General features: G+C 52.3%; 1 protein-coding gene across 1 annotated transcript; it reads left to right on the top strand.

Annotated features, from left to right (window-relative positions):
- Positions 1–9,545: 9,545 nt before the first annotated feature.
- Positions 9,546–12,988, top strand: POLR2G (RNA polymerase II subunit G). The gene is made up of 8 exons (XM_040981871.1): positions 9,546–9,621; positions 9,731–9,840; positions 10,468–10,627; positions 11,743–11,793; positions 12,138–12,203; positions 12,311–12,382; positions 12,566–12,599; positions 12,770–12,988. Exons 1-8 carry the CDS (start codon positions 9,610–9,612, stop codon positions 12,781–12,783), a joined length of 519 nt encoding a protein of 172 aa, XP_040837805.1. The 5' UTR covers positions 9,546–9,609; the 3' UTR covers positions 12,784–12,988.
- The last annotated feature ends 554 nt before the right edge of the window (positions 12,989–13,542 follow it).

Below are 13,542 nucleotides of genomic sequence, written 5' to 3'. Positions count from 1 at the left end.
GGCGAGCTCCGCCCCTTCCCACCTCCTCAACTATGATTGGTTCAGGATTGCCCTCCCCCGTCACGGATTGGCCCAGCAGGCTCTAGCCCGCCCTCCACGCCTGGCGTCTCTAAGTGGATGCTCACGGCCATCGCTCAGACAACCAGGCACCGGATTGGTTGTCGCCCCTGTCTTAAATGTTTTCCTCCTAGTCCCGCCCTCTTTGCCTCCGAGCCCCCGGCATTGGTTGAGCAGATCCGTCTACCTGCGGCCTCAGGTGGGCGGGGACGGGGTGTGGTGAACTTGGGACCTGATGCTGCAGGTGGGGCGTGCGGTCAGCGCTGGCGCCAAGCGTGCCGACTGAGGAGCACACACTCCCCGCTGTGGTACCCTGGCTGCCCTGGGCTCACGTCTGGCTCCGTCCTAACCGTCGCCCGCAGTCGCGTCTCTGAAACGCCCGGCCTCAGGAGGGTCCCACCCTCGCGGCCAAACTCCACCACACCTTCCTGACCCCTGCTTCTTCCAGTTGATTGGTTCTGGAGCCACTGGTTCAGCATCTGCAGCTATGAGTTCCCCACAACTGGTTCTGGAACGCATGACCTAAGCTAGGACCAAATGGCATGCAAGCAACGGGGGAGATTTCGTCTTGTGTGCGTGGTTCGACTTAACCAGTGCTGGAGCCTGAGGACTCCCCCTAAAATACTGCTTTCCCGCACCGAGAAGCAGTCATAGGTAGCTGATGCTAAGACAAAGAATTCTTGGCAGCTTCTTGGAAATTGGCCGTCATCCTGCCCGGGATGAAAGTCCCTTCTCAGGTGAAGGGAGCGGAACGCTTACCAGGTGGCTCCCTGCTGGAGGTTAACAGACCAAGAAGGACAGCCAATATGAGGACGTTATATGCTTGTTACAGTGGACACCCAGAACAAAGAGGACTCTGTCTCCATCTCCCATGTTGCAAGCTTAGCAGGATGACTTAAAGGAAAAAAGGGGGCCCGGCACTGTGGCCTAGCAGCTAAAGCCCTCGCCTTGAAAGCACTGAGATCCCCATACGGGCCGGTTCTAATCCTGGCAACCCTGCTTCCCATCCAGCTTCCTGCTTGTGTCAAGGACGGCCCAAGGCCTTGGGACCCTGCACTCACATGGGAGACCTGGAAGAAATTCCTGCTCCTGGTTTTGGATCAGCGCAGCACCTGCCTTTGTGGTCACTTGGGGAGTGAATCATTGGACAGATCTTCCGCTCTGTCTCTCCTCTTCTCTATGCTGGGGTCGGTGCAGTGGATGTGGGGGACACAAAGGTGTGAAGAGTATTGTTCCATTGCAGGCAGGGCTGCAAGGAACTTCCCACTGTATGGCAGGGCCCAGCGGATGTCTCTACAACCACCTGAATACAGCTCCACCTTCCTTTTGCATGGACACTGGGCCACCCTGCGGAAGAATTCTAATCCATTCAGCCACTGTTTGCTACTGTGGAGTTGGCTTTTTACTCAATGTGAGCTTGGAGGTTAATGTCCATAACGATGTCTTGCAAAAGGGTCTTCTATTATTCATACTGTCTTGGCTATCCCATTGACCTTATGCTAATCAAGGGACCTGTGTTTAGGGTTTCACTCTTTCCTCAAAGCTTTAGGTTCTCCTTAGAATTGTAGCAGGAACTTATAGAGTTTTTTGGTGAAACAAATGGCAGAATTATTCTTGGATACACCCACTTGACCATGACATCAGAAGTCTGTGCCAGGGCTTGTGATTGCTTCTGTATAAACAAAGGGACAGCTTTCCTGCATTGTCCATTTTGATCATGAAATCGTACTGGTCCATTTCTTTCCTCTTTACGCCTCACTCACGCACCCTTCTTGAATTCCGAACTCAGCTGGAGCTGGACTCCGGCATCTCTGTATATCTGACTTTGCGATAAAAATAAAATAAATCTTAAAAAAAAAAAAAGAAAAGGATAAAAAGGTAGCAGTGGTAACCGGGGAGGAAGTAAGGGGAAATGACCATGCAATTCGTAGGCAGCTAGTTAATTTTTTATTTTATTTTCATTGGAATTTTATTTTTCATCAGAATGGCAGATCTGCAGAAAGAAGAGAATCAGAAAGATCTTCCATCTGCTGGTTCACTCTCCAAATAGCCGTAACAGCAGGAACTGAGCCGACCTGAAGCCAGGACCCAAGGGCTTCTTCAGGTCTCTTACCCAGGTACAGGGTCCCAAAGCTTTGGGCCATCCTCTGATGCTTTCCCAGGTCACGAACAGGGAGCTGGAAAGGAAATGGAACAGCCAGGACATGAACCAGCATCTATATGGGATGCTGGCAGCTAAAGGTAGAGGATTAGCCTGTTGAGCCACAGTGCCAGGCTCCAGCAATTTTAACGTTTACAGTGGTTGTGTTTAACAACCAACTGACAAGGTCCCTGCTGTGTGAGCTAGCTCTTGCTGTGCATGCCTAGCTGGTGCTTTCCACTATCCACAGGTTGGATTTCCTGTGTGTGGAGGCTGACCTGGAAGAGGAGAGAGGAGGGGTTGGGGCTGTTGCGCACATTTGTTCTCCTTGCTATGTCCTGGGCATGTAGGATCCCTGGGAAGTCTTGGCTGGCTCGGTTACAGGTGTGCCAGCACTCAGAGGGCACGAGGAATCTGCTGTGACAGCAGGGCACATCAGAGAGTTTGCTTCAGCTCACATAAGCTCATCTGCCCATGAATCAAGCTGATGGGGCCTCCTTGAGGCAGTGTTTATCAGTCAGGGGCTCAGGAGGAGGCAGCTGGTCCACTTACCCCGGCTCACTGAGGGGCATGTCATAAGGGGACTATCTACAGCTGTGTGGGCAGAGCTGGAAGAGACAGGCGCTCCGCCCTTCCTGGAGCTCCCCTGTGTGTGCTGGCAGGGAAGGGGAGGACGGCGTGATCAGAGGTTGCACCAGGACAGTTGCCACATCAGGAAGGAGCATCTGCGCTTGAGTCCTGAGCTTGGCCGCTCCAGCCCGACAGGTGCAGCGCTCAGTGGTGTCCTTGAGTGACTGTTGAAGGAATGAGAGCGTGAACACCTGCCTGAACACGCAGTGTGGACTGCGTGAATGTCTGTGAGCGGGATCTAACATCTGAATGACACCTGATTCTGATTCTGGAGGACTGTGACACTCTGTAGACTTGGGATCACGTCTGTCAGTGGGCAGGGTTTGCAATAAACAGTAAAGTTTGTCTCCTGGGTTACTGTGGAAGTTAAATAAGATGCAAATAGCTAGACAACAAGCCATGCTTTAAAAGCTAAATTAATGGGACTCAGTGTAATGGCTCAATGGCTAAAATCCTCACTTTACAAACACCAGCATTCCATATAGGCACCAATTTGTGCCTGCTGGTGGCCTGGGAAAACAGTAGAGGATGGCCCAAAGCCTTAGGACCCTGCACTTACATGGAAGACCTGGGAGAGGCTCCTGGCTTCAGATTGGTTCAGCTCTGGCTGTTGTAGCCACTTAGGGAGTGAACCATTGAATGAATAACCTGTGTTCTCTCTGTAAAATCCGCCTTTCAAATTATTATTCTTGAAAGATTTTTAAATTTTATTGGAAAGGCAGATTTTACACACAGAAGGAGACAGAAAGATCCACTGTCCACTTGCGCCGGGCCTGACAAAATACTTTTTAATTATTAATATGTTTATTTTTGATGATTTTTACATAGTTGATTAGCATGATTCAGGTCAAGTGCTACAGGAAGGTGGGTGAGATCACCATTTCCACATTCTCTTTTTTCTCCTTCCTGTTTCTAGGGGAAGGAGAGAGACAAGGAAAGAAGCCACATCCAGCTTCCCAAATGCCGCTGCACCCTGGGATGGAGGACAACCATCTGACACTACTCCAGGGTCCCTGATGTGGGGCATGCTCGAAGGTTCCTGCTCAAGAGGTTTTAATGATTGTCATCAATCTCGCCACTCCAAGTATGATGAAATCTCTCCAGAACCTACTGGTCGACAAAGTCCACCTTAGAGTCTCTATTTGCCCAGGAGACACACTGCCAACAATTAGCTGGGGTAGTTGATCAATTTGTTTTGTCCTCCAGCAGACTGGTCCAGTCTGTCCTACATCCCATTCAGTTCATACATGTCAATGGGCATTGAAACCTAGTTCAACCTAATCAGTCCCACTATTCAGCCCACACATGTGCTGGCGGGTGCCACTCTGTGCCTAGCCATGCCTGACCCAGTCCTGGTTTTCATGCTCACCAGTGGGAGTGGCAACCCAGGAGGAAGGTGCCTACAGTTTTCCTACTAGGCCCATGCCCACTCCTGGATCATGCACTCTCCTGGTGGTTCTGCATTTTAACTTGACAGAATTTACCCTACCCCTGCCCCATGCAAGCATATGCAAGCTGATGCTGCAGCAAAGCCCAACTAACCCACACCCACTCTGGCTTATGCAGATAGCAGAAGCAACCCTTAACCCAACCTGACTTTCCCCTGATTCAGCTCACATGAGGCCAACAGGTATTGTAGCCCTTCCCAACTTGGTCTGTCCCCACCCCACCCCATGCTGTCCAGTGTATGTGGTGGTCCAGCAGGGAAATCCTCCACAGCCCCCCTGCTGGCTTTGCCCCCTTCCCCCTAGTTAGCTACTGTGGCCCAGTCTGGCATGGGCTGCCAACCTCGGCATTTGCCAGTGTGTGTTGTAGCCTTGCTGGGCCCGGCCTACCCCCATTCCAACTCACGCTGGTGGAGGCTACAGCCTAGCCCAGCCCAGCCGGCCCCCAGTCCTGGCCCTCATGTGAACTGGCATGTGACCCAACCCTGCTCAACCCACACTTCATTCTGGTGCTTGGATTCACCAGTGGGTGATAAGAACTGGCCCTGCGTGGTTCACCCCTGACCTGTACCAAATGTATGCTGGTGGATACCATTATCTGGCCTGGTCTGGGCTGGGCTGCTCCCTATCATGGTTCTTTTTTTTTTTTTTTTTTTTCTTAAGATTTATTTATTTATTGGAAAGTCAGATATACAGATACAGAGAGGAAGATCTTCCGTCCGATGATTCACTCCCCAAATGAGCACAACGGCCAATGCTATGCCGATCCAAAGCCAGGAGCCAGGAAATTCTTCCAGATCTCCCATGTGGGTGCAGGGTCCCAAAGCTTTAGGCTGTCCTCCACTACTTTCCCAGGCCACAAGCAGGGTGCTGGGTGGGAAGTGGAGCTGCCAGGATTAGAACCGGCGCCCATATGGGATCCCGGCGCGTTCAAGGCGAGGACTTTAGCCGTTAGGCCACGCCGCCGGGCCCCCTATCATGGTTCTTGCACTTACCTACAGGCACTGTGTCCCGACAGAGGAGTTCTCCAAGCTCCTCTATCAGAACCTCTCCCAGGGCCAGATCTCACGCATACTGTTGGGTCCATGAGCCAGCCCTGCTTAGTCCACCTCCTGTCCTAGCAGAAATAGTGGCCTTTTCTGACTCGCCTCCAGCCAATCCAGTTTTTACTGTTCGGTATTACTAAGCCCAGCCAAGCCTGGTCCACACCCAGATACACATAGCTCAGCAGAAGCAGAGAGCTAGCCCAGCCTGTCCTACACCTACCCTGGTTCTCGTGGGCACGAGTGGGTTCTGAAGTCTAGCCCAGTCTGGTGCACCCCAGACTTAGCCCATACTTGTGCCTAGGGACACTGCAGCCATGCCTAGAGCAGACAATAGCCCCTGCTCTGACCTTCACACTCACCAGTGGGAACTACAACCCAGCCAGGATGTCCCCTTAGTTCCCAGTCATAGATCTTTTGCATGCCAGTGGCTGCTGTGACCCAGCTTGGCATAGTCCCTCATCTGTCTTGGCCTTTGCCTTTGATTGCTCTAACCTGGCCTGACCTGGCCTGCCCCCAATCCCAGCTCTCACAGATGGTGCTGTAACCTGGCCGTGCTCAATCTGCTCCCATCCCTGGCTCATGAAAACCTGCAGATGTGACAGCCTAGCCCAGCATGACCTGTGCTCCATCCTGATTTCTGCACTTGCCAGTGAGCTAAGGTTTGCTCAGCCTTGTCAGGTCCGTCCCCTTCCAAAACCAACCCATACATTTTCCATCACTTGGAGCTACCTTGTCCAGCTTGCCCAACTCCCAGGCCTGGACCACATGCTCACCAGCAGGAGTTATGACCCACTAGAGGAGTTTCCCGTGTTCCCGCACTCAGTCCACTCCCAGATTAAACCTCATGCATGCCAGCAGGTGTTAGGCGCTTGTTCAGTATAGCGCACTCCTCCATCCTGGCCTAGAATGAGCTGGTGAATGTTGTGGCCCAGCCTGCCCCATACTCTGTTTTAGGATGCACATGTGGGTGCTGCAGCTTGCACCTGCCCAGACTGCTATCGGTCCTTGTACCTGTGTTAGCAGGTTCCATGGTCACACCTAGCTGAATCCATCATCACCCCAACTCTTGAGCTGACCAGGAGAATTTGTATTTCCATAGGCTTTGGCCCACAAATCCCCACAGAATCTGCCCCCAGACCTGGTTCTCTCACATGCTTGTTAGTGCAATGGTCCTGCCTAATGTGACTCATCCCCCGTTCTGACATTCAGTCAGGTACTAGGATCTAGTCCTGCCAGACAAGCCTACAGCTCTAAGTTTCATGTGGACTGATGTGTGGTAGTCAGCAGTTTCCATGCTAACAAGCCCAAGTCCAGATTCCCATGTAGGTTGGTGCATGAGTCTGACTCATACAGATCTTCCAGTCTCTCCCCTCTAAACATCAGGTCTCAGTCTGCTCGCTTACCTGCAAGTACAGTGGCCCTGCTATTAGGAGTCCCTCAGGATTTGTTCCTCATCTACATGTACGGTGGCCTTATTCATGGATGTCCCTTATCCATGGATGTCTCCAGACCCCCAAGACCCTAGAGCTCATTGGCGGGTGACCAGTAGGTGAAGGCCAGCTCTGTTGTCACTCTGGCAGACACAAGCTCAGGATTTGCCCACCACTTGGCAGCGGTGGTCAGGGAGCTAGGAGATTCAGATGCCAGCACCTCTGAGCAGACTTACCTAGACTCTGCCCACCAACACGGTGCTAGTGGGTGGAGCAATCCAACAGAATGCTTTTTTCTTTTTTAAAACTCAGGAACATCTTTTTTTATTACTACTATTTTGCTTTTTGCTCCAGAGTCCCCCCCCCCCGAACACACACACAACGCACTCACACACACATGCACACTCACAAATTGGAATGGATAGGCAGAGAATAAGGAAGGCTTGGTCAGCATGGACTCACACACACCTTACTAGGTAGGACATGGGGATTACCTCACCAAGGTATGGAAGATTTCTCTGCATACCCCTCCTAAAACTGTTTCGCACCTCAATTGTTGAATTGTCATTGAAATAGTCACAGAAAGTTGTTAAGGCCCGGCGCGGTGGCACAGTGGTTAAGGTCCTCGCCTTGCACGCCCTGCGATCCCATATGGGCGCCGGTTCTATCCCGGCAGCCCCGCTTCCCATCCAGCTCCCTGCCTGTGGCCTGGGAAAGCAGTTGAGGACAGCCCAAAGCTTTGGGACCCTGCACCCGCGTGGGAGACCCGGAAGAGGCTCCTGGCTTTGGATCGGCATAGTATCGGCCCGTTGTGCTCACTTGGGGAGTGAATCATCGGACGGAAGATCTTCCTCTCTGTCTCTCCTCTCTGTATATCCGCCTTTCCAATAAAAAAAAGAATAAAAATAAATCTTTAAAAAAATATGTTTAAAAATATTCTGTCACTCTTCAAACATATAAATGAAAGTTCATTAAAATGTGGGTGGATGCAGAGACATGGGGCGGTGAGCTAAGCTGCTATTTGCAGCTCTGGCATCCCACTGCAGAGTCCCCACATTAGATTCCCTGTTGCTCTGCTGCCAATCCAGTGCCCTGCTGACATGCCTAGAAAGCAGTGGAACATGTTTCAAGCATTTATTTGCAAACAGAGTGACGGAGGCAGATATGCTCATCTGCTGGTTCACTTGCTAAACAGCGTCAGCAAATCGGGCACGTAGGCTGAAGACAGGAGCCAAAAACTCTATCCGTGTCTCATGCTTGTGTGCCATCTCTTGCTTCCTAAAGGGACCTTAACAGAGAACTGTATCAGAAGTGTTAACTACCCAAGACAAAGAGCCAAGGCAGTCTGCTTCATATGGGATGCAGGGTGCCAAGCCACAGCTGGCTTCATCTGGCTTAAACCAAGCCTAGTGTTCACTGTTACTGAAGACACTCATCAGAGGTGCTTTGTGCAAGAATGCAGACGCGAGACTGAAGAGTGTAAACATGACAGCCAGTTTTGCTTTTAAGGTTGATTTATTTGAAAGGCAGAATTACCAAGAGAAGAAGTGATAAAGAGAGATCTTTCACCCACTGGTTCATTCCCCAAATGGCAGCAGCATACCAGGGCTGTGTTTGGACCAAGCCAGGAGCCAGGCGCTTTTTCTGGGTCTCCCATAGCAGGGCAGAGGCCCAAGGATTTGGATTATCTTCTGATACTTTTCCAGACATATCACCAGGGAGCCAGAACTCAAATCAGTTATGCCACAACGTCAGCCCTCACCAGCCAAGTATAACTTGGAAAAATACACATGATGGTCCGGGTGGGCATCACTCAATCCATGTTCAGCTGAGCTTTAATGGATATGGATATGGGTCACTTCTTCCCTCCTACACCCCCAACCCCATTGTTAAGGTAGATTGGATCTAATATTTCTTTTCTATTTTCTTGCCTCATACTTTAAAAAAGAACTCCACGTACAGCACAGATACAGCTTCCAAAATTATCAATAAAATTTACTTAAAATGTGAAGAAATCCCAGGTGCACGTGGGCCATGTTCAGGGATGCCGTGGCTGGGAAGGTGGGGAGAGTGAGATGTTTCAGCTTTGTGCCCTTCGTGTGCAGGAGAGAGCAAGAGTGAGTCCTTCGTTGGGGCACTTTTGGAGCTTGAAGAGTAAGTGCTTTGGGGACAGGGCCCCTTCCCCACAGCACCCTGGGAAGGGGTTATTTGGCTGTCAGGTGGATAGGATTACGGAGGGAAGGGAAGGTGTGAGCCCTATAACTCCCACACCCTTTTTGGGCCATTCTTAGGTGGAAAGCTCCTGTGTGTGATCTCATTGGCAAAACTCCTCCCAGAACGTTGTCAGCTGCGCCCAGCAGCCCACTGCAACCCACCCAACAAGGTTATCAGACCAGGGCGAAATTTCCCCCGTGTAACTGCTGATGGGCTTCAGCAGTTCACACCTGCGCTTCTTACCCTCTTCAGCCACACAATAGCCCCATTTTCTTCGTTAACCCACCTGCTGGAACACCGTGTTTACTGTAAGCAAACACTCTGCAACACACTGGCTGGAAAGAACGTGTTCTGTTAACATTCTTCCTTTAGGGCATACTTCGCTAGTCAATAATTCAGTTTAAAAAGATCTAAGGAACACCTTATCTTAAGCTGCCTAGGGGAGCCAGAGGTTTGAAAACCAGTGGGAGGAGCCGGGGGCGGAACTTCACGGATCCTTCACAACCAGGCCCAATCATGTCCGACGACGGGGCAGAGTCCCGCCCACTCTCTCCCGGAAGCGGGGGCGTGGCTTAGTGGCGTGCGCTTCCGGCGGAGCCCGGGGCCGCGGTGGTGGAGGGGACATTCGGGGATCCTGCTGGGCAGAGATGTTCTACCATGTGAGTGGACACTGGGGAGGCCGAGGGCTGAGTGTCGGGGTGCTCGGGGCTGCCTCGGGCCGCTGGTCTTGGCTGGGCGCCGCCAGGCTCCTCTGCGCTCTCCCCGCAGATCTCCCTGGAGCATGAGATCCTGCTGCACCCTCGCTACTTCGGCCCTAACCTGCTCAACACGGTCAAACAGAAGCTCTTCACCGAGGTCGAGGGCACCTGCACCGGCAAGTGAGCACCTGGCAGGGCCTGCTGTGGGAGGGAGCGACAGGAAGGGCGCTGGTGGCTCACAGGGCAGCAGACGTCCTGGAGCCTGCCTGGGTTCGAGACCAGGTCTGCTCCTGAGCCTGCCTGGGTTCCAACCCAGGTTCTGCAGAATCCCACCTATGGGGCAGACCGTAGCATTTTCATGTGGCGTGGCAGGCGCTGCTCCAGGCCGGTCCGCTTCATCCTCTCCCAGGCTCAGCCACTCTTCTTCTTTTTTTTTTTTTTAAAGATTTGTTTATTTTTATTGGAAAGTTAGATTCACAGAGATAAGGAGACAGAAGATCCGTCCCCAAGTAGCCACAACCACTGGAGCTGAGCCGATCTGGAGCCAGGATCCTAGAGCCACTTCTTCAGGGTCTCCCACGCAGGAGCAGGGTCCCAAGGCTTGGGCCGTCTTCGACTGCTTTCCCAGGCCACAAGCAGGGAGCTGGATGGGAAGTGGGGCTGCCGGGATTAGAAGCGGCGCCCATATGGAACCCTGGCATGTGCAAGGCAAGGATCTAGGCACTAGGCTACCACACCGGGTGCACTGGCACTCTTGGTGCAGGTGGCTTTGGAGGCCTGTCCACATCCTCCTCCTCCCCCTCCCAGGTATGGCTTTGTCATTGCTGTCACCACCATAGACAACATTGGTGCGGGCGTGATCCAGCCCGGCAGAGGCTTTGTGCTGTATCCTGTGAAGTACAAGGCCATCGTGTTCCGGCCGTTTAAAGGCGAGGTTGTGGATGCGGTTGTCACTCAGGTGAACAAGGTGAGTCAATGGACGGTCCCTGGGAGGCTCTGGCCTGGTCCCTGCAGCATCTTCCAACTCTGCCTTCGCTCAAGGCCCTTCTTTGTAATTACAGGGCTCTTTGTCCTGCCTGCTCAGGAGGTAGGTTGGTCATAATGATAGACCCCTGCATTGACCGACCAGTGGTTCCTGCGGGCCAGCCTCGCTTGCCTCCATAAGGTGGGCATTCTGGCTCTCGTTACAGAGGCTAAAGCTTAGAGAAGTTACTCGTACTAGCCGAGGGTGCATGGCCACAAGGGTTCAGATGTGGGATTAGTTAAGCCTAGATTTATTTTCTTTACTACTACACTATTTACTTACTTAATTAATTAAGGATTTGGTTTAATTGAAAAGCAGAGAGAGAGATCTTCCATATGCTGGTTCACTTCCCAAATGCCCACATTGGCCAGCCCAGCTCCTAGGAACTTGTGGTTTTCTGTGTGGGCGCAGGGTCCACGGCACTTGGTCTGTTCTCCACTGCCCTCCCCACCGTCCAGCCCATTCACAGGGGGCTGGGTCTCAGCAGCACTGGCACCAGCCCCATATGGGATGCTGGTGTCTCAGGCAGCAGTTTTACCCATTACACCACAGTACCTGCCCCCATTTCCATAACTTAAAATGGAAGGTTCGTGCTGATGTGGCACAGCGAGCTAAGCTTACTTGCCCTGCTACATTCACATCCCATGTTGATATGCTGGTTCATGTCTTTGCTGCATTGCTTGTTATCCTGTTTCCTGCTGATCTGTCCAGGAAAACAGTGGAACCAAGCTTGTGTGCTTGGCTCCCTGCCCCCGTTGTGGAGAGCTGGCTGGATTTTTTGGGCTCTTGGCTACAGCCCGAGCCATTTGAGGACGGAATCCGTGGACGGAAGATCTGATTCTCTGTCCTCCTTCTGTCATTCTGCCTTTCAGATACGTAAGATACTGTTAAATAAGTGAGTAAAATGAAAAACTAATGAAAGAGACAAGTGGGAACAAATGCTACACTCCACATTGGTAATAGAACATAAATAAAATTGCTGGAGCTCAAAAGTGGAAAACAGTAGAATTTGGGGAGGAGAAAAGCAAAAACAAAACCATCCGTTGTTTTCCTTCTAGGTTGGCCTCTTCACAGAGATCGGCCCCATGTCGTGCTTCATCTCGCGACATGTGAGTCTGGGTGCACTGGGTGGGGCGGAAGGAGAGGCCCCACGGGTGCCCCTCTTGGAGCATCTCGGCAAGTGCTGATCGTCCTGGCTCTGCACTCCTCTCTGGTCCCTGGTTCTAGCCTCCTGCTAGCCTGAGCCCTGGGAGGGCGGTGGCAGTGGCGCCAGCCGTTGGGTCCCTCTTCCTCCCCAGGTGGGAGACCTGGATTGGGGTCTCGGCTCCTGCCTCTGGCCCCAGGCTTGAGCCATTGTGGGCATTGGATGGGGATTAGCAGTGGGTGGGAATCCTCTGCCTCTTGCTGTCTCCCCAGCAACAGTGCTGACCCACTCGCGCCTTTTTCCTTTCAGTCCATCCCATCAGAGATGGAATTTGATCCGAACTCCAACCCCCCGTGTTACAAGACGATGGATGAGGTGAGCATTCCGGGAGAGGTCAGGGTGCGGAGCAGAGGCACGGGGTGCCGGGAGGCAACGGGGGGACCTAGGCACGTCTTGAGAACCCCGTTCCCTCGTCTTGCCAGGACATTGTGATCCAACAGGACGATGAGATCCGCTTGAAGATCGTAGGCACTCGTGTGGACAAGAATGACATTGTGAGTGAGGTGCCTGGTCCCCGCCGGGCTGAGAACTGGCTGCTTTTCACTTACAGTTGTTGAGAATTGCTGAGGGTTCCCGGAAGATGGGCGGGTGGTGGAAGGCACAGGCCGGCAGGGCGCCAGGAGGACTGTTCTGCTCTTGCCTGGGCTTCATGTTCTTTCCCCCTTCCTCTCCTGCAGTTTGCTATTGGCTCCCTGATGGATGATTACCTGGGTAAGTGTCTGTAGAGGAAGGGGCCACTGCAGGGTGAAGGAGGCCCGGGTCAGCACCTCTGCTGCTGGCCACTGGCAAGATGCAGCACGTGAGCCCTGAGGATGGGAATTTCGTGGCTGTGGTCGCCCACCAGCTCTGGGTCTAACTGTGCTTTTTATCTGCCTTCACAGGGCTGGTGAGCTGAACCCAGGAGCCTGCTGCCTTCCGTGGTCCCAGTTTGAAGACGTGTGACTCATCGCAAGTGCCCTCATGCGCAGAGCCCCTGTCTGGCGCTGCTGGAGAGGCAGGGAGCTTCCTTGTCATCGGAAGACATCCGGTGCTTCTTCTAGCTTAGCTGCTGCTCCAACTCAGTTGTGTCCTAACCATAAAGATGGCATTTTCTCTTGGAAGTGTTAGCTTCTTTTCTTGATACACACAAAGTCTGTTTTTAAAATGTTTCATTTTCTGTGAAAAAGTAACCCCACCCACACAGGGAGACCCAAAGGGAATTCCTAGTTCCTTGGCTTCTGCCTGATTTGGCCATGGCTGTGGATGGAAGGTCTTTGGTTGTTTCTCTCTCCCCTCTCTGTTACGCTGCCTTTCCAATAAACAGTTCTTTGGAAAAAACAACAACAAACCAGGGAGTGTGGGTCAGTTGCTCCCTAGCTCCTCTGTTCCTTGGCCTGATGCATGCTTAACCATTTGCCAAGATCTGAAATTGATCTTCACACAAGGTTCTGATGTTGGATCTTTGGCTTCTTGCAATGATATCACATAAGAAATATGCTGAATTTGGGCCTGGTGCGATAGCATAGTGGTTAAAAACCTTGTCTTGAACTCGCCAGGATCCCATATGGGAGCCGGTTCTAGTCCCGGTGGCCCTGCTTGTGGTCTGGGAGGTTGGGGGAGGACGGCCCAAAGCCTTGGAACCCTGCACCCATGTGGGAGACCCAGAAGAGCCTCC

This window comes from Ochotona curzoniae, unplaced genomic scaffold (assembly GCF_017591425.1).
Source record: "Ochotona curzoniae isolate NIBS_2020 unplaced genomic scaffold, NIBS_Ocur_1.0 contig_3527, whole genome shotgun sequence".
NCBI lineage: Eukaryota > Metazoa > Chordata > Mammalia > Lagomorpha > Ochotonidae > Ochotona > Ochotona curzoniae.
This window is presented reverse-complemented; position numbering and strand designations above follow the sequence as displayed.